This window comes from Galleria mellonella, unplaced genomic scaffold, assembly GCF_026898425.1.
Source record: "Galleria mellonella isolate WM207_F2 unplaced genomic scaffold, CSIRO_AGI_GalMel_v1 utg158, whole genome shotgun sequence".
In the NCBI taxonomy this organism is placed as follows: Eukaryota; Metazoa; Arthropoda; class Insecta; order Lepidoptera; family Pyralidae; genus Galleria; species Galleria mellonella.
In genome coordinates this window covers 181,759-207,910 of record NW_026442003.1, presented here as the reverse complement: position 1 = coordinate 207,910, position 26,152 = coordinate 181,759, and the positions used below count along the sequence as shown (strand labels likewise).

At 37.2% G+C, this 26,152-nt stretch overlaps 1 protein-coding gene across 9 annotated transcripts in view; it reads left to right on the top strand.

Moving 5' to 3' along the window:
- Positions 1-26,152, top strand: part of LOC113520924 (la-related protein 1) — a 105,189-nt gene that overhangs the window by 41,063 nt on the left and 37,974 nt on the right. For 3 of the 9 annotated variants that reach the window (XM_031911861.2, XM_031911860.2, XM_052892470.1), the window contains exon 4: positions 25,204-25,323. In XM_031911861.2, the coding sequence (XP_031767721.2) occupies positions 25,204-25,323 (120 nt within the window). Of the gene's footprint in view, positions 1-1,892; positions 2,128-22,390; positions 22,751-25,203; positions 25,324-26,152 lie in introns of those variants that run through there. The other 6 variants (XM_031911867.2, XM_031911865.2, XM_031911863.2 and 3 more) reach the window with 6 other exon arrangements.

The window sequence follows — 26,152 nt, the reverse complement described above, 5'->3', positions numbered from 1 at the left end:
TCCATGCATTAGCAGTAGTGGAAACAGTGAAAAAGTGGCCACGTCGAGTGTTACGCTCACCGTGACGGCAATAGGGATTTAAGATTATGTAGTTAACAGAAGGGGTTTCAGGGGGGAAGGGATTGTTAGTAAGGCGCACTACCAGTCACATTGATAGCAATATTCGTTGTCAGGTCGACCCCCACGTGGTCCCTTGTGGAAATCGTCGTGCTGAATTCCAGGTGTATTAATCACGATGGGCCAACTGACCTGCCTTTTTATTCTTACCTGCTATTGTTCACTGGTGCCTCGTCAGCGTATACCGTTAGCCCAGGCGGGGTGACCGTTCCATTGTCATCTATTAAAAAAAAATTGAAAGGGTTTTTTTTAATAAAAGCAATAGAAGTCTAAACAAATTTTTTTTTAGAATGTTCTCTATCTATCTGTTTGTCTGTATGTTTGTTCCGGTATCACGCAAAAACTAATTCTGAAGGTCTAATGTAATTATTATTAATTTTAAATTATAATTTATTTATTTTATTTCACTTCATTCTCAACTTATTTGCCGGTTTCTTATTCCCTTAAAAAATAATACAGATTTAATGGATGAAATTAATTTAATTTATGACAGAGAATTGATTGATGGCGGGGGAAGGATTGCTAGCAATATACCCTGTTAGGTTGACCTCCACATGGTCTCCCCTGGAAACCGTCTTGCTGACCTGCCTTTTTCATCCTCACCTATCCCTCACTGGTGCCCAGCCAGCGTATACTGATAGCGCAGGCGGGGTTACCATTCCGTTATCATCAATAAAAAAAAATTTGATTTATATCCCTAATTATGAAATCCACACGTGCAAAGTTGCAGGCAAACAGTTAGTCAATAGTAATTCACTAATGTAATACAATTGATATTATCCATGTGGTGACATAGTGTGAAAACAGTGCGCCTGCGCACGTTTTTATCTTTAATTATGTTGAAAGCGCGACCAAGGAAAAATAACATAATATAACATCAAGTTCAAGATTAGGAAAAAAATACAATACAAATCGTCCGGACAACGTGACAGTCTATTTATATAGATATATAAAAGTTTTGTGTCACGGTGTTTGTTGTCGCACTCCTCCGGAATGGCTCAATCGATTTTTATTAAATTTTTTATTTGTATATTTGAGAGGTATGAAAGTAGGTTGTATTTTCACCAGAGGGAGACTTTGTACAAAAGTCGTTTACTTGGGTACCTCTGTCCCATTCGTGTTTCTACCGTGAAGCAGTTGTGTGCTGTGTTTCGGTTTGAAAGGTGGGATATGGTAGTGAATTTACAGGGTACAGAGGAATAACACCTGAGTCCTCGGGAATGGCAACGCATGGGGAGTATCATGGGTGAAACAGTATACTCTGTTATGTCCATGGTACTGTTTATGTCTATAGGCGACGGTTACCACTTTCCATCAGGTGGGCCATCAGCTTGTTTGCCATTCTAAGTTGCATAAAAAAAAAAATTTCATATGTTACGACCTATTCCCTATCCAGAGAAAATAATTTATAAGTACGTTTGCCGAGTCAGTTAATTATGTAAATGTAAAAGTTATTTCGTTTGTCTGTTTGTTACTTCATAGCGGTTTTACAGCTCAACCATCGCTATGAAATTTGGTGTACTATATGGAATAGAGATAGACTTAGGCCCCTTTATGTTTCGGTCAGTAGACATGTCCCGGATACGGACAAAGTCGCGGTAAAAGCTAGTAGGCTATAACTTTTATGGGGTGTGGAATGCTAATGGATTGTTACGGAAGGAAGGAAATTTAAACCCAAAAGCTTACCCAAGGCACAAGAGAATCTCAATAAATTCTATCAACATATATATTTGCTATATTATAACAATATTTCATTACTCAATCATCTCATAGTGACAGATCCGATTAGCATTTTCCTCGCCAACCATGTCGCATCACTACGCCAGTCGTTTGCGGACCAGCGCCGCATACGGTCGCGCGCGTACTTTTCGAATTTCAATTTTCGAACACCCCAATTCCAAAACCGAGTTCCATATTCAAAAATCGCGTCCTCATAACATTGTCTACGCCATTAGTGTTATTATTTTTTCAAAGTGCCTCCTAGGTAATTGTGGCGTAGTTTTTAATAATGTAATTTTTTTTTATTGTTGCTCACGTAAACAGTTTTAAAATTGCCTTATCCTATTGTGCCGTGTGTAATATTTATCGGAATGTGTTTTTATTGCTGTATTCGTTGTGGTGCCACAAATTGCAATGTGTTTCACGAATCGGAAATGCGTTGTTAATGTGTATTTATTAATACGGAAAATAATTATATTTATGTACATACTGGCTGGTTCTATTGAGTCTTGTTAGTGAACTATTATTTTGTTGCGAGTTAATACGACTCAAGGTCGGCCTGATTACGGCGAATGTTGCTTGCCAAGGGACACGGTTTGATTCCCATGCCATGGCGGGATATAGTTAGACATTGGTTCGAATAGATAGTTATTTATTGAAATAGAAACTAAAGGGAGATTTTGTGCAAAAATTGTCTGCTTGATTACCTCTGTCCTATTCGTGCTTCTACAGTGAAGCAGCTGTGCTTCGTTGCAGTATGGCTGAGTTTCAGTTTGAAAGGTGGGATATGGCAGCGGTATTACAGGGTACGGTGGTATTGGCGTATTGAAATCTTTTTCATAGAGGGGGGGGGGGGGGTATATATAATATAACGTATATACTATGACCACACTTTTTTTTATATCTAAAGATTTCTGTGGTGGACATCCGTGTACACTTTACGGGTTGGAAAACAACATTTTTCATCTCGACTAGTGAACATATTTCGGTCACGCAAGTAAAGTCGCGTGTAAAAGTTAATATAAAAATAAATAAATAAAAAAGTGCGAAAGGCACGAATAATGTAACGATTCTGTATCTAGTATTATTTATTATTATTGTGCTATTAAATTCAAACAACAGGAAACTTATGTATATACTTCTGTAGACACATAGATAATGAACGGGGTTACTTCAAAAGGAATATGACCTTTATGGACCGATATTGGACACGTACGGTGACGAAAAATAAGATATATTTGTTTCAATTTCAAACGCCACTATCTAATTTATTAATTTATCACTCGCAGTGACGATTAGATAATTGTAATATGCAAGATTATGTACGATCGATTGGGTTTCCCATACTTTACCCCTACAGCTGTACACCTTTGACGTGTTGATGACGTTTGTGTAAAAAAAATATTAACTATAGATTATAAACATGGCGGACGCGCATCGCGCATTGCAAAAAAAGCGGGAAATGTTAATGTCGAATAAAAAAATATTAGAATTGTTTAGCTTAGTGTGTATAGATGTTGAATGATGATTATATAAAAATAGATAAGCATATTAAATAACAAATATGGTGGATAGGTATTTCAGACAGAATGCCCCTTTCGTAATTCGCCGTCAAGCAATTACGCTTGCATGACTGTGTTGCATGACGTTGTCCGTGCATCACGATCATTCTTACCTCGTATTTCTATGTTAAAGTCTGACGACCGCAATTAGGCTTTGATGTTTTAAGAAGGACGCTGCTGCCCATTCCTTGACCATTAAATTTCCTTAGTCGCCTCTTACGATATTCACAGAGAAGGGTGGCCCATTCTATGCTGGGATCATACTGCAAATATGCCTAGACCCATGCTAATAAAATGTCTTTGAAAAAGGAGTATTAAGGTTTGTTTAAGGTCGGCAATAAGCACGTGATTCTTCTAGTAACAGAGGCGTCCATAGACTACAGTGATCGTTTAGACGGGCTATATGCTTTTTTGTCAGGTTCGTGGTATAAAAAGTAAAAAAATTACTAAAATTCTTTGTAATAATTGAAGAACTAGGCTGTATGGGCCATGCCCTTTGTCTGTCCGTTGGACGAATTAAAAAAAAATTATGTAGATCACTGGTTCTAGCATTCCTTTGACAGCTATTGTGTACAGATATCTGGGTACAGTTCTTACGAGTGAGTATCTATACTAGAATGTTGATAAGATAGGAATGTCTCTCCGTGAATAGGTCAGACAAGACTATTCAAGCGGACGACTTTTGTACGAAGTTTTACTGATATTTGTTTTGTGTTTTATTTTATTTATTTGGCGCACATAACAGAAGTTTACAAATACAAACTTAAACTATACATATATATATGCAAGTACATAATGTATTGGATCAGGTAAACTTGCCATAACATGTGCACGCAGCATGATCCAATAATAAATGCGACTGCAACAAAGCCATTCGGTTATAATTGTTAGTGATAAAAATTAAACATAAAAAAGAAAGTATATTACTATGTAAAGTATAAAAAAGAAGCTGTGTATTCTATGTAACAAACGTTTATGAATATGATCGCTGTGCCCTACCAGGGTCCATATACTTCTCATTACTTCCTATGCCACTGTGTTAGGTTGACTGGAAGAAAGACTGGACTGACTGGAGGTTCAAGCTGGTATCTAGGTGCTCCCGCCCATAAGTGACAGCAATACTCTATATGGGGCCGGATTTGCGATTTGTAGAGCAATAATCACTGATCCGGCGTGAAGTAATGCTTCGCTCTATTAAGCACACCGAGGTTTTTGGATGCCCGCTTCAGCTTCAGCAGCAAGAGGTACCTCTAATACTTAAGGCCTATATTATTACTGCATGAATGAATGAATGAGTATACTTTATTTGCATTTTTTTTTAATGAATGATATCGTGTCGAATCGTGATCCCGCCTGCGCTATCGGTATACGCTGGCGGGGCACCAGTGGGAAATGACAGATGGGAATGAAAGCAGGTCAGTTAGTCCACCCCGACGAATTCAACTAGATTTAACACGATAGTTTCTAGGGGGAACCACGTGGAGGTCGACCTGACAGGGTATATTGTTGTTAGTAATGGGGTTATTTGACCCCATTACTAACAATCCCTGCAGAGTAATAATACCTGATTCCTCAGGAATGGCAACGCATGGGGGGTATCATGAGCGAAACAGTATACTCTGTTATGTTCATGGTACTGTTCATGTGTATAGGCGACGGTTACCACTTTCCATCAGATGAGCCGTCAGCTTGTTTGCCATTCTACGTTGTATAAAAAAAATTTACAGTGAGTCTAGCAATGGCTTTTATTGATTATTGCTCAGTTGAGAAGTGCTGAACAAATTTGGCAGTGGGCTGGTCACATAGCTCGAAGAACTGTTAACTCATAGGAAAGAAAGGTTCTTGAGTAGCGACCGCGTACGGGTAAACGCAGTGTGGGACGACCCCCCACTAGATGGAGTGACGACTTGTAATGTATTGCAGGGAGTCAGTGGATGCAGGTGGCTCAGGACCGTTCTTTATGGCAGTCTATGAGGGAGGCCCATGCAGCCATGTCCAGCAGTGGACGTATAATGACTGGAATGAATGAATAAACAAATTTAAATGAAATTTAATACACGAATAAGGGATAATCTAACTTAGCGCATGGGATACTGTATGTATTGATTCACGCGGACGGAGCCACGAGACACGGTTAGTTCTTACCTAAACCGGAATGGTACACTGATAAGATACTAGTACCCCGCCATTAACCGTTTAATGAACAAGATAATTACGCAATATCGTCACCAATTAATGATATTCGAAGTAATTAAGATCGACAATTAGTCGGCCATGACGCATACGGTTTTCTTGCATCGTTGCATCGTTTGTCATCGCCAAGGAATTCACCATTTGAATTTTTTTATATGCAACTTAAGTTTTTTAGGCAAACAACGTCACCTATAGTCTATATATATATATATATATATATATATATGTGTGTGTGTGTGTGTGTGTGTGTGTGTGTGTGTGCGTGCGTGCGTGCGTGCGTGCGTGCGTGCGTGCGTGCGTGCGTGCGTGCGTGCGTGCGTGCGTGCGTGCGTGCGTTCGTGCGTGCGTGCGTGCGTGCGTGTGTGTGTGTGTGTGTTATCCATCACTATCCCTTACTAGTGCTCCGCTACCTCCCCGATACTGATTTGGGCATTTATTAGTAATGGGGAGGTTAGTCCCCATTGTTATTTGGACGCGGTTCCCCTTGGAAACCATCGTGGTTAATTTATTATAGAATTTTTGAATTTACAGGGTACAGAGGAATAACACCTGAGGGTACAGAGGAATAACACCTGGGCCGTCAGCTTGTTTGCCATTCTAAGTTGTATAAAAAGAAAAAAATTTGGTCACTATGGATTAACTGACCTGCTTCATCCTCGCCTATCTATCATCCATTACTAGTGCCCCGCCAGTGTATACCGACAGCGTAGGCGGAGTTGCCATTCCATTATTATCTACTAAAGAAAAAAACAGTAGTATGTAAAATGGTTTATTTTAACCTGCAATAAAGAGCGGTATTTATAGATCGTACTGTTTGATAACATGCCAGCGTTTGTTTAGTTTAAAACTATTCGAGGAGACAACATATAATATAAATAGTACGATCCCCTTGTACAAATCAGTGTTTGTATGTATGTATGTATGTTATTAATAGCTGGATATTAGGCATCAGTGATATCGGTAACTCTACGATGTATATGAAAGAAAGAAAGAATGAAACTTTATTTTAGATAATAACAGAAATATACGACTACATCCACACAGGGGTAAAAAAATGATTAAAAATTATAATATATATATATATATATATATATATATATATATATATATATATATATACAATGAAAAAAAAAGACATGAGCAAGTACCATGGACACAACAGAGTATACTGTTTCGCCCATGATACTCCCCATGCGTTGCCATTCCTGATGACTCAGGTGTTATTCCTCTGCATCCAGTAAATTTACGCCATATTCCACCCTTCAAACCGAAACACAGCCATGCAAACACAACTGCTTCACGGTAGAAACACGAATGGGACAGAGGTACCCAAGCAATCGACTTTTGTACAAAGTCTCCCTCTGGTCGACCTGATATTGCAAGCAATGGGGCTACTAATCCCAATCACTAACAATCCCTTCTCCCCCAATAACAGATAATGTACTACATTAGAAATATTATTATTAAGACGTTAATCTCAATTAAAACACGTTGCCCAACTGTGTTGTGTAAGTACCGTAGTGTTATTTACGTTAAATACATAATGTACTATCGCTTGTGCAACTGTTTTGTCTCATTCATATATTTGACCTTACAATGGGCGTGGCTAAATGAATATAATATTTAGTTCATACGTAATATGGTCTATTTTGTTTCAAAGCATAAATGTGCCAAACTAGCATATTGCCCGTCTGATGGTGAACGATCACCGTAGTCTATAGATTTAGGTAATTCCTTTTTTTAACTGTAAGGATATTATATAGGATTTGGGTTGATAGAAATGTTATCAAACTCGATTCGGTAGTTTGGTTTTTAAATCAAAATAACAAATTTTTCCAATATCGAATTAGGTATATTTTTAGGGTTTCGTACCTCCAATGGAAAAAACGTATTTTTTTTGTACAACTTAGAATGGCAAACGAGCTGACGGACCACCTGATGGAAAGTGGTAACCGTCGCCTATAGACATGAGCAGTAGCATGGACATAACAGAGTATACTGTTTCGCCCATGATACCCCCCATGCGTTGCCATTTCTGAGGACTCAGGTGTTATTCCTCTGTACCCAGTAAATTCACGCCATATCCCACCCTTCAAACCGAAACACAGCCATGCAAACACAACTGCTTCACGGTAGAAACATGAATGGGATATAGGATCATAGGATCCGTCCGTTCGTCTGTCTGTCTGTTTGTTTGTTTGCCTGTCTGTCAAGACTCTTTTTCCTAGGAACGCGTGGAGGTATCAAGTTGAATTTAATATCATATATGTAGGTATGCAATCTCTTAAAGCAGTGGAAAAAATCAAGCTTCTAAAACGACGCAATCAAACGACACGGCCGTTTATGTTCCATTTATATTGCATATTTTGACATTCGCAAAGGGAGTCAAACCTATATAGGGTACTTCCCGTTGACCTAGAATAATGAAATTTGGCAGGAAGCAATGTTATTTAGCACGAGTAAAGGAGAAAATCCGAAAACCATAAATTTGTACTTTTTCACAAAAAAAAAAGAAACTTGATAATTTTGTACGGAATCCTCGTTGCGCGAGTCTGACTCACATTTAGCCGGTTTTTTTTTTCTTTGTGGAAACGATCTACATGTTTCTATTTCACCCATTATAAAATGTTTAATTGCACAATGTTTAATTAAATGTTTAATCAACAACAATTGTGGTAAACATCACTCACACACACACTATTGCGGTCCTGTGTATGTGTGTACCAATATTTACATACCATATGTATATCATAGTAAGTAAGTGTGCAGCGGTACAGTCAACCGCCAATGTCGTTCAACAATACCTGCTGTTTGTATTGTGTTCATTGTACGATCTGTTTGGTTGACGGTTTGTCGAGTTACTTAGTATAATTTGCGGTATTCTACCAAGTCTGAAACGATTCAGCTGTAAACAATGTGGGGTTGCCAGATTGGATATTTTTTCCGTAAATTTGGGTAAAAGAAAATTGTGTACGTGAAATTTTGTAGAAAATTGAAATGGATTTTGAATAATTTGGAGTTTTTTTTTTTTAATATGGAAGGTTGTTAAACTTCTGGTAGTAATAGTGGTGGTCGATCTTCGAGTGTTGCCAATCGCACACATACTAAAGGTGGAGGAATTAAACAAAATAATTCTTATTAAATAACCAGTGATATGGACTTTAGCGAAGTAACACCTGGTACAGTAAAATATTTAAAAATTAAACACCGTACCTGGCAATCCTGGAACATTTCATTAATACAATGAAAAATTTTACGTCATCGAATGTTTTCAGCTTTGACGTAATATAACGTATTCACGTGCTGACAGACTGCCAATACAATAACAGAGTTGAAATGAAAAAAAAAAAACAAAACTGATTTTGCAAACAGTATACTCTGTTATGTCCATGGTACTGCTCATGTCTATAGGCGACGGTTATCACTTTCCATCAGATTGGCCGTCAGCTTGTTTGCTATTCTAAGTTGTATAAAAAAAAACTTGAACAATGTAAAAAAATTCTTTCACCTATAAAAAGATACGTTAACAACAAGTATATTTTATTAAAATAATTAAGTATCTACCCGTGTAAAACCAGGGCGGGTCGCTAGTGCATTATAATCTCACATAATTCGTACTTTCTTCCAGCTAGTTGTCGACATGGTGACATTATAAAAATATCGTATAAAAGGTCAAGGTCGTACACTAGTGTCCAATAACGATGTTAATATGTCACTGGCTGAATATTATGCTAATATGACGTTCCTTTAGTCTCGTCTCGTCTCGTCACTAGTAGCAGCTTAATTAAACGTATAATTTATAGCTGTATATGACCGCTTCATTTGCCCAAGTACCGGGTTGAAAGGACAATGTAATGTCATATTTCGGAATGACCATTTGAGAAGAATTCTTTTTTTGAAATTCAAATTTAATACAGTTTAATATCACGTTGCTTTAGTCTCGACACTAGTACGTGATAGATTAATTAAACATGTATTTTATAGCTGTATAAGACGATTCCGTTTGCCCGAGCACCAGGTTGAAATAATATTCACCAGAGGGAGACTTTGTACAAAAGTCGATTGCTTGGGTACCTCTGTCCCATTCGTGTTTCAACCGTGAAGCAGTTGTGTTTGCATGACTATGTTTCGGTTTGAAGGGTGGTATATGGCGTGAATTTACTGGGTACAGAGGAATAACACCTGAGTCCTCAGTATACTGTGTTATGTCCATGGTACTGCTCATGTCTACAGGCGACGGTTACCACTTTCCATCAGGTGGGCCGTCAGCTTCTTTGCCATTCTAAGTTGTATAAAAAAAAAAGTAAAAATTCAGAACGAACATTTGAAAATAATTCTTTTTTTAATTATGTTTTTTTTTCTTTATAAAAATCTCTATAGCGTCTTTAAAGATTCTTCTCTTCCAGTCATATTTAAGTTTATATTAATTTGATGTCTTGTCTTGAATGTTAACAGAATAATAATGTCGGACGAACATGGAAGTACAGGTTTTCATTGAAAATTATTTACTAATATTATAAATGTGAAAGTAAACTTGTTAATTGCCACATTAAAGTCTCAAGCGATCACTGTAAAACTTGATTTACGTGTACTATATGGAAAGGAGAAGGGTATAAGTTAACTATCTCATTCGGTGAACATATCCCAGTCACGCGGACAAAGTCGCGGGTAATAGTTAGTGGGAAATGAAAATGCAAGTGTTTGTCAAGTTGTATGGTAGAGAGCAACATCTGCAGTAAAGGACTAAAATATTAATAGAATACTCATTGTGTAGAACGTAGCTATTACTAGAGACGAAATGGCATACCGCCAAATACTTGGATCGAATAAAAAATGCAATACTGCAATTGCATTCCTTTGTAATCTATTTTAAAGTTGATCGTCTAACTAGCTTTAGTCGCGTCTAAATGTGGTTGTAAAATTTTGTTAAACCGTAATTAATAGTTGTAGCACTTCAGCTGCCCGCTAACAACATGCTTTCTAACTGTATTGGGTTTTTTTTTATGGGTAAAAATGATATGGTAACCCCGCCTGCGCTAACGGGATACGCTGGCGGAGCACCAGTGAAGGGTGATAGATGAGAATGAAAACAGGCCAGTTAGCGCATCATGATGAATTCATCAGGAATAAACCATGATAGTTTCCAGGGAGAACCGCGAGTAGCAGGTCGAGCTGGTTGGGTATATTGCTAGTAATGGGATTCTCAGTCTCCATTACTAACAATCCCTTTCCCCCTAACTGTATCGGGTTGACTGGAAGAGTTCTCTGTCAGAGATAAGTCCACCCTTGCTCACAATATTCATAAATGCATTAACAATGTAATTTACAAGTGCAATAAAGAATATATATGATCTTTTTTATACCACTGATGTGGCAAGCAAGCATACGGCCCACCTAATGATTTTTAATTGATTGTAATGGAATGGTAACTCTTTTTTTTTATACAACTTAGAATGGCAAACAAGCTGACGGCCCACCTGATGGTAAGTGGTAACCGTCGCCTATAGACATGAGCAGTACCATGGACATAACAGCCCATGATACCCCTCATGCGTTGCCATTCCTGAGGACTCGGGTGTTATTCCTCTGTACCCAGTAAATTCACGCCATATCCCACCCTTCAAACCGAAACACAGCCATGCAAACACAACTGCTTTTCACTGCTGAAACACGAATGGGACAGAGATACCCAAGCAATCGACTTTTGTACAAAATCTCCCTCTGGCAATATCTGTACATATATTGGCTCAATAACAGATACACTAGATATTGGTTATCCAATATATAATATCGAAAGGAACTCGCTCGTAATGAATATAGATGTATCCGACTGGTGTGGGCGATATCGCTATGGGTGGGGTGTTCATCAATATCTAAAACCAATATATAGATATCAGATATTACTCGTCACTACCCTGTAAACTAATATTGTGTAACATTTAACACGTAATTTTTGTACAGTTTTCAATAAAAAAAATGAAACTGGTACGCGGCAGATAACAGCGATGATCTGCCAAGGACGTGTTGCGCAATACGCAAATACCTAACTCATGTATGAGTACATACATACATAATGTGAATCAATTTGTGCGTAAGTATGTACGCATTCAACTATTGTTAGGTTTTGTTTACCGTCCCTAATTGGCCCCCCACAATTTTTGTTTTAAACGAAAGATAATGGTAGTTTAATCTCGCCTGCGGGGGAGGGATTGTTAGTAACATCCCCATTGTTAGCAATATACCGTAGCAGGTCGACCTCCACGCTCTTCCCCCTACAAATCATCGTGGTTAAATATTGATGAATACGCGATGGGCTAACTGACCTGCCTTTTCATTCTCACCTATCATCTCTCACTGGTACGCCGCCAGCGTATACACCGATATACTTTTCACAGACGTGTTCTTGATAGTTTAACTTTAATTTCTAGTATATGTTTAATCTTGATACATTATCTACATTGTTTCTCCTACTTCTGAAATCCACGTATGGTACAAGTACGAAAAGATCCTTTTTTTTGATGGGTGAAAATGGTATGGTAACCTCGCCTGCGCTAATGGGATACGCTGGCGGAGCACCAGTGAAGGGTGATAGATGAGAATGAAAACAGGCCAGTTAGCCCATCATGATGAATTCATCAGGAATTAACCATGATAGTTTCCAGGGGGTACCGCGAGGAGGTCGACCTGGTTGGGTATTTTGCTAGCAATGGGATTCTCAGTCTCCATTACTAACAATCCCTTTCCCCCCAGTACGAAAAGATACTATAATTATATAACGTCTGTGACTTCGTAGTAAACAACTTGTGAGACTATACTTTGATCTTTGTGCACGTGATATTAATTAGAGCAAATAAGGTTATTTTTAGTTTAAACATTTTATCTAAAGTATCAAGATTGAATGGTTTCACAGTCGGGGTATATATTTACATTTTTAAAAAGGATGGCGTCAAATTGGGTGTATTTTTTTTTTATACAACTTAGAATGGCATACAAGCTAGCGATTCACCTGATGGTAAGTGGTAACTGTCGCATATAGACATGAGCATTTTTTTTTATGTTTGTTCCCCCATAACTCTGTCAATTATTTACCGATTTGGAAAATTCTCTCTTTTTTTATCTGAAATATACCCTCTTAGGTCGAGCTCCAAGCGGTTCCCCCTGGAAACCATCATGTTTAATTCTTGTCGAATTCATCATGGTGGACCAACTAACCTGCATTCATTCTCACCTATCATCTTCCACTGGTGCCACGTCGGTGTATACCAATAACGCGGGCGGTTTTCAATCCAATCCATTTTCAACCATTAAAAAAATATACCTAGTATTAGGAGATGTCTAATGTTTTTATGAATAAGAAGTCTAGTATGACGTTTTGATAAAACCTCGTAAATAAGGCTCGCAGTATCTAATCTATTACTAATCTAAGAACTTTTTATTTAGCAACGCAATCTGTCATTTCAGTTTTCATAAACACACGGCTTCAGATGTTCTTTCAGAATAGTTACTTTTAATCTTTCGCTGTTTACGTAACATATTTTAAATACATATAATAATGAATATAAATCAAACAACTTCATGTAAACCATATTTTAGAAAATATAAAATGCTTACCATTATATCTAAATTTTTTTATATACAACTTAGAATGGCAAGCAAGCTGACGACCTACCTGATGGAAAGTGGTAACCGTCGCCTATAGACATGAGCAGTACCATGCACATAACAGAGTATACTGTTTCGTCCATGATACCCCCCATGCGTTGCCATTCCTGAGGACTCAGATGTTATTCCTCTGTACCCAGTAAATTCACACCATATCCCCACCCTTCAAACCGAAACACAGCCATGCAAACGCAACTGTTTTACGGTAGAAACACGAATGGGACAGAGGTAACCAAGCAAACGACTTTTGTACAAAGTCTCCCTCTGGTAAAATATTGCTGAAAAATAAAAATATATTGCTATATTTTACCTACATCTACAAAAAACCGCTGTTCGAAGAGTAAAATTGATTAGTATACACGCGGTGCCGCGTTCTAGATTCAAATATTTTATCTATGTGTCTACGAAATGTCTCGAAGTTTATAAGTGTGTTCAGGACTGTATCTGTATGTAGTCGCTTATTTTGCTGAGCAAAATGCCTTTGTTCTAGTAGCAACGGATTTTCAACAGGCTTTAAAAAAAGAGTACGTTTTCAATTTTTTTTTTTTGTATTTGTTACCTCGTTACTCCGTTAGTTGTAAACCGATTTGGTAAATTCTTTTATTATCTGAAAGGATATATTTACAGATTGATGCTGTAGAAATTTTATCTAAATCGGTACAGTAGTTTAGTTTTTAGGTATAAATAACTGGTTTTGGGTCAATTGATGTCGGTTTTTTTATTTGTAGAGTACATTTTTTTTACGAAACTTAGAATGGGAAATTAGTTGACGGCCCACCTGATGGAAAGTGGTAACCGTCGCCTATAGACAAAAGCAGTAACATGGGCATAACAGAGTATACTGTTTCGCCTATGATCCCCCCCTGCGTTACTATTCCTGTGGATTCAGGTGTTATTCCTCTGTACTCTGCAAATTCCCTTCATATCCCAACCTTTAAACCGAAACACAACCATGCAAACAACTGTTTTACGGTAGAAACACGAATAGGTCAGAGGTGCCCAAGTAAATGACTTTTGTACAAGGTCTCCCTCTGGTGAAAATACAACCTATTCTCATACCTCTCAAATATACAAATTAAAAAATTTCATAAAAATCGGTCGAGCCATTCCGGAGGAGTGCGACAACAAACACCGTGACACAAAACTTTTATATATGTATATAAATAGACTGTCACGTTGTCCGGGCCTTTAAACCGAAACACAGCCATGCAAACAACTGCTTTAGAAACACGAATGGGACAGAGGTGCCCAAACAAACGACTTTTGTACAGTCTCCTTCTGGCATACAATCTTAAATTATGATTATAATACTTTCATTAAACACACGTTACCACCAATAAAGCAGTCCAATCGAGTTATCTCGTAATAAAATCAAGGACGCAAAGTGACAGCAATGAATAAAATATTGTAACTAACAATCGAATGCCCACACGGCCTTGCAAGAGAGAGGGAAAGAACGAGACGCGAATACGATCGCGCGCGCGTCAGAACGGGATGGCGTTACCGGCACACGCGCAACGTGGACACCACGTTTTAAGTTTTTAGGTTAAGTTCATTTTGTAACTGGCCAGTCTGTGTCGTGTTGTATTTTTTTTTCTTTATTTTTTTTTATTATTTCTCTGCGTTTTATTTTTTTATGCGTTTATTTAACGTGTGGTTTTTAAAAGTGTGTGTGATATGTTTACTTGTTTGATATTAATTTGAGTTTATTCTCGTTGTTTGAAAATCGAATTATCTGTGAATAACTAAACGAAATTTGAATTTTTACTCATCAGCGGATGATTGACAGTGATCAGCCATATTTGTTACTGTTACTAATTGTTACCCGTGGCTCTGTGTGTCTGTCAATTGTGATAAAAATATCTGTGTTCTGTTCCATATGTGAATAATTTGTCATTAATATCAAATTTAAGGGCAATTAAACTAATTGTGTACGTATTTAGTTACTCGACAAACGTAATATACAGTGGCATTTATAATATTTACATAAAGTATATCTATTTTGAGTCGCGAATGGAATTTTGTATTGAAGTAGGTAGGTAAATATATTTATTTTAAAATGTACGCTTAATGAATATTTAATATCTAGTTAAGTACTTGTTTGGAAAATATTATAACAACCTAGTGCCTCAATTGTATCGTGGAATAAAGAGATTTGAATTGTTGCCATCCAATTAAAAAAAAATATATCAAAGTATGTTTTTATAAGCACAAATTTTAGAATTTTTAAATTAAACTGAACCTGACTTAAAGGGTCTATAAATAAATTGGTTTTATTGCAGGTTTTTTTTAATGGGTGATTATGGAATGGTAATCCCATTCGCGCTACCGGTATACGCTGGCGGGGCACTAGGGGGATGTTAGGTGACGATGAAAGCAAGTCAGTTAGCCCATCGTGACGAATTCCACTAGAATTAACCACGATGGTTTCAAGGGGAAACCGCGTGGAGGTCGATCTGATAGGGGTGTATTGCTAGCCACAGGGTTATGTAATGCGAACTTACTCCGCATTACTAACAATCCCTTCCCCCTCAAAGTAGGTGGATATTTATTTAATCCGAATGACGGCGGTATGCTCGCCTACAGCCGCGTTTAATTGTAATTATGCTCGGTGAAATATGGGCAAGCTGTGTGTTACGTTCACCACAACGGGAATATTTGATAAATGTCTCTGACTATCCCATTAGTGATTACAGCCATGAGTATATTTATTTGTATTTGCAAAGTCTTACCTCCTCATTCATAACAACTAAAACTTGCAAATCTACTTTAATTATTACAATGTTTTGTCACTTTCTTTCAAATTGGGAATTTAATGTAAGAGAAAGAGACAAAACAGTTTAATATTTTAAATGGATATGTGAGAGACTTGAGGTTTTTATCTGTAATAGGGTTATTATATAAGAATGTTTGAACCTGTTAACAGATTTTAATGCATTTTTTTTTTTTGTTATATTTGGTATATTTTTTAATCCTATTTGAGAGATAGAATAGTTTAATTAATTTATCGGCCACCCTCCTAATAGGGTTAAGAGATTTCCAGGTGAATTCATCACGATGGGCTAACTGGCCTGTTTTCATTCTCATCTATCACCCTTCACTGGTGCTCCGCCAGCGTATCCCGTTAGCGCAGGCGGGGTTACCATACCATTTTCACCCATCAAAAAAAATATGGTTAACAGAATAGTTTTAACCCGATAAGAAGAAATGAATCCGATAGATGGCGTTAGGAGGCAGAACTACGTTTGCCCAATCAGCTGTAGTCTGTTTGAATTTGACGAAAATGTAAACAAATGAACCATTCACTTAATAAAAAAAACTTCAAAACCGCTTATTTTAATTATAAAAACTAAACTACTGTACCCATTTTGATAACATTTCTATGGCATCAATTTATAAGTATGTACATCGCTTCAGATAAAAGAGATTTTTCCAAATAGCTTTACAACTGTCGGAGTTGAGTGATAAACTTTAAAATACAATCGATTTGAGAGCCTCTTTTTTGATGTCGGTTGAGAGGATAGTGTCCTTATTTAAAAAATGTGAAACCTGTCGTAAACATGTTTTAGCTGTCTAACTGTTTTGTCCCTTTTCTTTTGTACTAAATTCTCAATTTGAAAGTGACAGAAAGGAAGAAATTTTTTTTAAGCGAACTTTGATTTAAGCGTATTTGAATAGTATTTTTTTTTTCATTGCCGGACAAAACACTGTAATAGTTTTTTTTTTTTTAAATGGGTGAAAATGGAATGGTATCCCCGCCCGCGCTATCGGTATACACCGACGAGGCACCAGTGGAAGATGATAGGTGAGAATGAATACAGGCCAGTTGGCCCACCGTGATGAATTGGCCAAGAACCAATCATGGTTGTTTCCAGAGGGAACCACATGCAGGTCGACCTGAGAGAGTATATTGCTAGCAATGGGGCTATTAAACCTCTTTACTAACAATCCCATTCCCCCCACACTGATAGTTAAAGTATGGCTTTTACGAGATTTTAGTTTTTTTATGAATAAGGGCTAGTGTGTTTATAACAATTTTTTTTATACAACTTAGAATGGCAAACAAGCTAATGGCCCACCTGATGGAAAGTGGTAACCGTCGCCTATAGACATGAACAGTACCGTGGACATAACAGAGTATACTGTTTCGCCCATGATAATACCCCCCATGCGTTCCCATTCCTAAGGACTCGGGTGTTATTCCTCTGTACCCTGTAAACATTTCCCACCCTTCAAACCGAAACACACACAAATAGGTAGTACCAATAAATAATCGTTTAATAAGTCCTATTGAAACCGTGCATAGTATATAAGACATATAAATTAAAAGTAAAAAAATCAAGATTTTAGACGGCATTGAAAGTGCGAGTCGCGCCCAGTTCATAATAACGGAATGACAAACAAGTTAATTTATGTATGTATATAACGCAATACGCAGTTGACATTTTGTCTGTGATATAAGGAAACCATTAAACAACCGGATTGTCGAGAACAGAATCAACATTACGAACGGTAGGAATTAATTCTTAGTGATTTTTAATGCACAGTTCCAAAAATAGTGCCATCAAAATCAGGTACATTTTGTTACGCTAAATACTACGTCTCTGATAGTGACAAAATTGATATTGATTAGTAAATAATGTTCTTTGCCATAAGCAAGGAAAAAAAAAATAATGTTCTTATTTTGAAATGAAATAATACGCGCCGGTGAACAAGGTGATGTGATGTTCCGAATTCAAATATTTTAAATTTAAACGTGCCCACAAGCGTTTAAATTTAAAATATTTGAATTTAGAACGCGGAATCGTGTCGAGAATTTTTTTTCGCATTTAGAGCAGACCCTATCAATTGAAATAGAATTGTAAAAAGGGTCAAATTGATGACGTAATTCTATTGTTCTATTAATGTAATAGGAGTGAAAATTTGTTACGATAGACGGATATACCGATTTCCTCGGACGAAGCTGCGGGAATAGTATACAGCTAGTAGCATAATATGGACGTAAAAGACTTAAAAAAATAAGGGGTTCTCAATTCGAATGTATTTTTTTTTTATGTTTGTTACCCAATAACTCCGTTAGCAGTAAACGGGTTTGGAAAAATCTTTTTTTATCTGAAAGGATACCCTAACAGGTTGTTTCCATAGAGCTTTTAACAAATTTAATTCAGTAGTTTAGTTTTAAATCAAAATAACTGGTTTTGCCACTATTGAGGTCGGCTTTTTTTTTGGAACATAATTTTAAATTATTTATAACTCGACATGTGACCACACTGTCCTAATTTTTTTTTTATTGTACTTGAATATGACACAAGAGCTTAAGTTATATATAATTGTACAGTTAAATACCTTTGATATTATTTTTATCATGCGGCCATCGTACCTTTACCTTAATATCAAGGTCAAATGATATGACCCTTGCTATAGTAACGTATTAGTATTTACGTAATTCGTTCTATGCATGGAGACGTCACTGTACGTATTATTAGGCGATTTGAAAATGGAAAATTATCTCAATTTGCCTGTTTTTGTATCTATTATTGTTTTTGTTCTGGAACCATCACACACTTTAATAAATTATTATTATTATTATGTCAGCCTTGAACTGTTTGCTGTTGAGTATAGTCCTTCCCCTTAAGGGGAGTTTGGCCAGTAGTTACGGTTTAGTTTCGGTTTGAAGGGTGTGATATGGTAGTGAATTTACAGGGCACAGAGATATAACACCTAAGTCCTCAGGAATGGCAACGCATGGGAGGTATCATGGGCGAAACAGTATACTCTGTTATGTCCACGGTACTGCTCATCTCTATAGGCGATAGTTACCACTTTTCATCGGGTGGGCCGTCAGCTTGTTTGTCGTTCTAAGTTGCATAAAAAAACAGCAGTTAGGCTTTGGTGACGGTTTAAGAAGGACACTACTAAGCCATTTCTTGACCGTTAAGTTCCCTTTATCGCCTCTTATGACACCCACAGGAAAGAAATAACCTATTCTATACCGTGACTACATATAAATTGTTATTTATTATTTCATATATTATTATTTCCATGTTGGTACATATTTGAAACATAGCATTAATATGTTTAATTATGCCGTACCATAAAATCTTGTACGGTTTATCTATGTATCTCTTATGATAATTAATGAGTTAATATCGTATTATTTAAATAAATGTATTTTTAAATGTTTCAAAATTGGAGCAGGCTATCAGTTTGTCTATATTTTTCGTGTATACATTTTTGTTCTTTACCTCAACATCAAGGTCAAGGTCAGATGCCCTTAACGATAATATGTATCGACATATTAACATAATTAGTATTTATTCATTAAGCGACTTAAGTGGATGAGAATCTTAATTCGTTCGTATTTTTTTTCGATTGTATCTTAATTAGTAATTATTATTTAATAAAATTATATATATATATATGTATATATATATATATATATATATATATATATATATATATATATATATATATATATATATATATATATATATATATATATATATATACGAGGTTTGTCCGGAAAGTACGTATAAAAGTTTTTTAAAAATTTTATTTTACAATTATTCAGGTAAATCAATTTTATCCCCTTCAAAGTACTCCCCCTGTGACATAATGCACTTGTGCCAACGCCGTTTCCACTGTGAGAAGGCTCCTTGAAAGTCCTCTGGTTGTAGGTTTCTCAGCTGCCCCGTCGTAGCTTTTTTTATCTCATTTATGTCCCCCAAATGCCGCCCCCGAAGTACCAATTTGGTTTTTGGGAACAAGAAGAAGTCACACGGGGCCAAATCCGGCGAATAGGGGGGTGTTCGGTCACCGTAATGGAATTTTTACTCAAAAACTCACGGACAACAAGAGAGGTGTGGGCAGGGGCATTGTCGTGGTGAAGAATCCAACGCCCCTCTCGCGCCAATTCTGGACGAACTCGTGCCACACGAGCTTTGAGGCGTCTGAGCACATCGACGTAGAATTTTCCATCAACTGTCTGGCCTGGAGAGACGAATTCGTCGGAATGTGAAGTGGAAGGACGTCCTGAACGTGGGTCATCTTGAACGCTTTCTCGGCCCTCTCTGAATCTTTTTAGCCACTTGTGGACGGTTGGTTCCTTCACAGCATCATCCCCATAAACTGTTCTGAGATCGGCAAAAATTTCACGGCCATTCTTGCCGAGTTTCGAGAGAAACTTGATTACGACGCGCTGCTCTTCAACGGAAGCGGGCTCCATGCCGACGGGGTTTCGTTAAGAGGTAACTTCACAGATGGCGTGACAAGCCAGTTCGCACCGCACGGCGGTCAGACCAGAACTGAAGCATTGTTAGGGACATAAGGAAGGGGTCCTGCGCTTACCTGGCCTCCCCACTCCTCTTTCTCGCATTCCAGAACACTTTTATACGAACTTTCCGGACAGACCTCGTATATATATATATATATATATATATATATATATATATATATACATTTAGTTGTATTACATTTGTATATTGAATTATGACCGTGTGGTCCCGGCATAGAATAAGCCACCCCCTTCCTTTACCGCGGGTAAGAGATGACTAAGGGAGGGTGAGTGATGGGCAGCAGCGTCTCGCTTAACACATCACCAAAGCCTAGGTGCGGTTTACCACAGTCCGCCTGCCAAGCGTAGTAACTATTGGTAAAACCCCAAGGACGCAGCTTAGACGACGTACTCCAAAATGATACCACTTTTATAGTTCCACTAGTGTTTTTTATATTTATTTACATAACAAAATTATAGTTATAAGACATTACACGAAGAGATACAAGAGTGGTATGCAAAAATTCAAATCATTCTTTTTCTTTTTTTAAAAATAGACTATATGGCTTCTTTCCAGCCATGACCACAGTTTATGTTCAGCAGTGATCAATTAGAGGCTGGTATGGTGGTGATGATTTAATTATTGTATAAATATAAGTAAGTTATATAATTGGATATACTCCACTCAATGGAATAATACCGATTGGAAATATAAAAACAATTTATACAAGTGCATCGAATATAATGGAAATTTAATTAAGCCTACACCGGTTTATACCGGATCACTGGCAACGCTTATCACCTGTCACAATTTCAACACCTTAAGCAATTTTATATTATCTAAATATTAATTGGAAATGTGCAAAAATTTATTACAATTTATTAAAAATTGCTCCATTGAAATGTTGGGACACTTGATACGACACGACGAACCTATATATATATATTCTTTATTGCCTTAAAACATACAGTAACAACTACAACAGTAAATAAGTTAATAACAATGTTAGCAAAGGCGAACTTATCTCTAAAAGAGATCTCTTCCAGTCAACCTAACACAGTGGCATAGGAAGTAATGAGAAATATATGGACCCTGGTAGGGCACAGCGATCATATTCATAAACGTTTGTTACATAGAATACGCAGCTTCATTTTTATATATAAGATAGAAGGAAGTAGGGGGAGAGGGAGAACGAGACATAGTTACATCAGGCAGATCAAGGAAGCAGTTGGTATCGTGTCGTATCAAGAGGTGAAGGGACTCGCTGAAAATCGTAGAGATCCACCGACAAGAGCGCAGCTCTTAAATAGGATAGATAGATATTAAAAATTGATTAACAAAAATTTATAGCAAATTAAAACAATTAATGTTAACTAGAGATTAATTATTATAAATATGATAGTGAGTTTGTTTGTTACGTCTTGCCACTTTACAGCTCAACCCGTTGTTGTGAAATTTGGTAAATACAGTATTTGGTTTGGAGAAGGATATAAGTACATATTTTATATCATGATCTTGCAGATGAAGTTGCGAGTGAAAACTAGTATTACGTATTGTTCGATTTGATAATTTTGAATATAATATCGTCACAGTCGTAGAATACTGACGGATCTGACGAATATTACATATAAAGATCCGTCAGTATTCTAAGACTATGACGATATATTGAGGGATCAAAGGTGAGGATGAAGTCAGCCTCATTCTACTTTATCATTGTCTACCATTTGGATCCAGCCAGGATATATTTATAATTTATTTTATTTTATTGGTATGTATGACCAGTAAAATGTAAAATTAATCGAAAGTGCTAATAATTAACACTTGTTAAGTAATAATGACACTTCATTCACATAAAAATTTCAGAACGAATCTCAATCAATCTTTAAAGTATTACACACTGCAAAAGGCAATATACATTCCAATAAATAATTAATAAGTGCCAAAAATTAAATAGAGAATTGTTTTCAACAAAAAAATAAATAAATAAAAAAATAAAATACATTCCAATTAATCAATAGTGCCAATATATAATTCGACAAGTGTCAGCGATACATGATTTTAACATTAAGTGTGGACTATTAAGTTGTGACGATTAAGTGACAATTTGTGACGAACGACGATGACGAGAGCGTGACACAAAATACAAGAATGACAGCGGGCGTGGCCACGCGCAGGAAGTCCCGGGCGAGGAAGAGCTGGGCTAGAGTTGAGCATGAGACACAGGTTATTTTAGTTTTTAATGGTTTTATTTCACAGGTTCATTTCTTATTATCACGCTGTTGATTTATTCTAGCGGGGAATCAGGGAGGGATGATAAATGACGATGGAGTCAGATCAGTTGGCCCATCGTGGCATGATACCACAAGTGTTTTCTTCTGGATCATTAATTCTTACTAAACTTAAAGGGTCACCATTTCGAAAATTCTTTCACCAGTAGTAAGTTTTTTTTATACCACTGAGGTGTCAATCAAGCATACGGCCCACCTTATGGTAAGTAGTTACCGTAGCCTATGAACGCCTGCAATACCAGGCGTTGCCGACCCTGAAAAAACCTCTTTACCCCCTTTGGAAGAACCCCATGCTGTAGGCTCTTGGAAAAACCTCGGCAGGGAGCCATTCCATAACCTGAGTGTTCGTGGGAGGAAACATCTCTGAAACCGCGTTGTACGTTATATTATCAGCAATTAACATGCGTTTTATTTTCAAAAAATTTTGTAATCCCTGCATTACCTATACGTGCGAAGCTAGTGCGTATTGCTAGAGTATTAGAGTTTCAATTTAAACGAACTTAGAACCAAATGGAACTTTGAACAGTAAGTTAAGGCATTGATTCAAATTACCTCTATTTTTTTATGCAACTTAGAATGGCATACAAGCTGACGACCCACCTGATGGAAAGTGGTAACTGTCGCCTAAAAACATGAGTGACACGAATGGTACAGAGGTGCCCAAGCAAACGACTTTTGTATAGTATCTCTCTGGTAAAATCTTTATTTTAAATTAGCTTTAGTCTTGTTAGTTGCTTTTTGTGCGTCAATATTTTTTTTTCAACCGATTTCCGACCGATGATGGATTAGTCACGATAGTTTCCAGGAGGAACCGCGTGGAGGTCGAACTGATAGGGTATATTGATAGTAATGGGGACTAACCTCCTCATTACTAACAATCCCTTCCCACCTATTTATCCCTAGCTACTGTTTATCCTGGTTAGTGAACATATCTCGGTTGCACTGTCCCATTCGTGTTTCAACCGTGAAGCAGTTGTGTTTGCATGGCTGTGTTTCGGTTTGAAGGGTGGGATATGGCGTGAATTTACTGGGTACAGAGGAATAACACCTGAATCCTCAGGAATGGCAACGCATGAGGGGTATCATGGGCGATGGAAACAGTGTAGTCTGTTATGTCCATGGTACTGCTCATGTCTATAGACGACGGTTACCACTTTCCATCAGGTGGGCCGTCAGCTTGTTTGCCATTCTAAGTTGTATAAAAAAAAATGTCCATGGTTCTGCTCATGTCTATAGGCGACGGTTACCACTTTCCATCAGATGGGCCGTCAGTTTGTTTGATATTTCGTAACTTGTATAAAAAAAAAGCTAGCAAATAAATATATAATTCAAACGGCCAACTACAGAACTAACCAAAGAGGCCGCAGCAATATATTTAAGTTCATTTTCCGAATAGAAAATCGTATCGTAACAGATTTAATGACCTTTAATTTATATAAAGAGGTCTGACCACAGACATGTATTTGAATAGATGACGCATTCTGATTCTACTTTCGAACAGAATTACATCGTGCCTCGCACCGAACTGTTTGTTATTACTTCTCTCCATCCAGAAGTTGCCTAGAAAATTATTGGTTTTTCTAGCTATCGCTATTAGTGATAACGCGGATATTTTTTTTTAAAGTATTTGCTGTTTATTTTTTATATTTGTGCAATTTGCTGTCGTAGACATTTAGAGGGAACAAAAAAGAGTGTTTATCTATTTTATATGTCAATTTTTGCCGTAAATACGAAAAATCTACGTCAAAAATTGTATTCGATGGCTACCACTTTCCATCCTATAAAAAACTTTTCGCCTTCGTCGTTCTACCAGAACACCGATTTCGATTTAACTCAGTGCACTGTACTAGCGTCGTCTACGTCCATGTGTATCTGTGTAGCTAAGAAATGCGCCCCGACCCAGAATCCATTATCTCACCAGCATGACGACCTTTAGCTTTATGACTCTATCTAATGACAACAACCGGTTTTCTAATGGTTATACAATAATATTTGATGTGGTTGACACAGAGACGACCATTTACAACGTTTATATATATATATATATATATATATATATATATATATATACGTATTTTTTTTCTGGAAAGGCAGCCCCGCATGCGCTAATGGGATACCCTGGCGGCGCACCGGTGACGGGTGAACGATGAGAATGAAAACAGGCCAGTTAGCCCATCATGGTGAATTCATCAGGAATTAACCATGATAGTTTCCAGGGGGAAATGCGTGGCGGTCGACCTGGTTGGGTATATTGCTAGCAATAGGATTCTCAATCTCCATTACTAACAATCCCTTTACCCCAGAGTGCAGGCTGGGTTACCATTCCATTGTCATTCATTAAGATATTGATCAAGTATTGTAACTAACCAGCGTATATGTTGTTCACAGGCGTCAGACTTCACGGACATCGGCGACTGGCCCACGCTGGGGGCGGCTGTGGCGGGCGGCAGGTGTCACTCCACGCCACCACCACAAGAGGCCGACTCCTCGCATCATAATGGTGTTGCGGTAAGTTTCTGTACTGTATATTTTGTATTTGGGTGATATAGAGAAATATCTATGTATTGTAATTATATAAACTGTACATATACTTCCTGATGCCATTAAGAGACTACCGACTAAACAGTCTTTCAAAAAAACGCTCACGTTCACTTTTTTTGCTTTATCCGAGCAGTAAGTGCTTTATATTATTCTCAATTTCGTGTATAATATAGTATATGTCTTATATATGTAAGTATATTTGTTATTAATATATATTTATTTGTTTATATATGTAATTGTAGTATGTATGTATATCAATAATTACCAGTACCCCATTAGATATATCGAGCAAGAATGAATGGAGATGTCGGTAGGGGCCGCCCTAGACGGACGTATGTTGACCAAATAGGCGACGTGCTGAAGAAGGGCCAAATTAAAAGTACCCGTAACCGGCGAGCGTGTATGAAAAGATTGATGAATGTGGGGGAAGCGAAAGAGGTTTGTTTGAATCGAAGCATTTGGCGTTCCATTGTTTCTGCCTACCCCAATGGGAGACAGACGTGACAGATATGTATGTATGTATGTATGTACCGCATTCGAGTATTCTGACACTTCCCTATGGTTGACTGGGAGAGAATGCTTTTAGCATTAAGTCCGCCATGTACACATATGTGTACTAATGAATAAATAAATAAATAAATATATTGGCTTGATAACTTCTTTCAAAAAGTTCTTCAAAAAGGTTGTTCCGAGTAGTTTTCTCTCGCGAAATATTTGTGAATGTTTTTTTGTGTTGCCCCCTATTTGGGTGTTGAAGGTAGTGCAAATAAATTGTTTAATCTATCAATGTTTACCT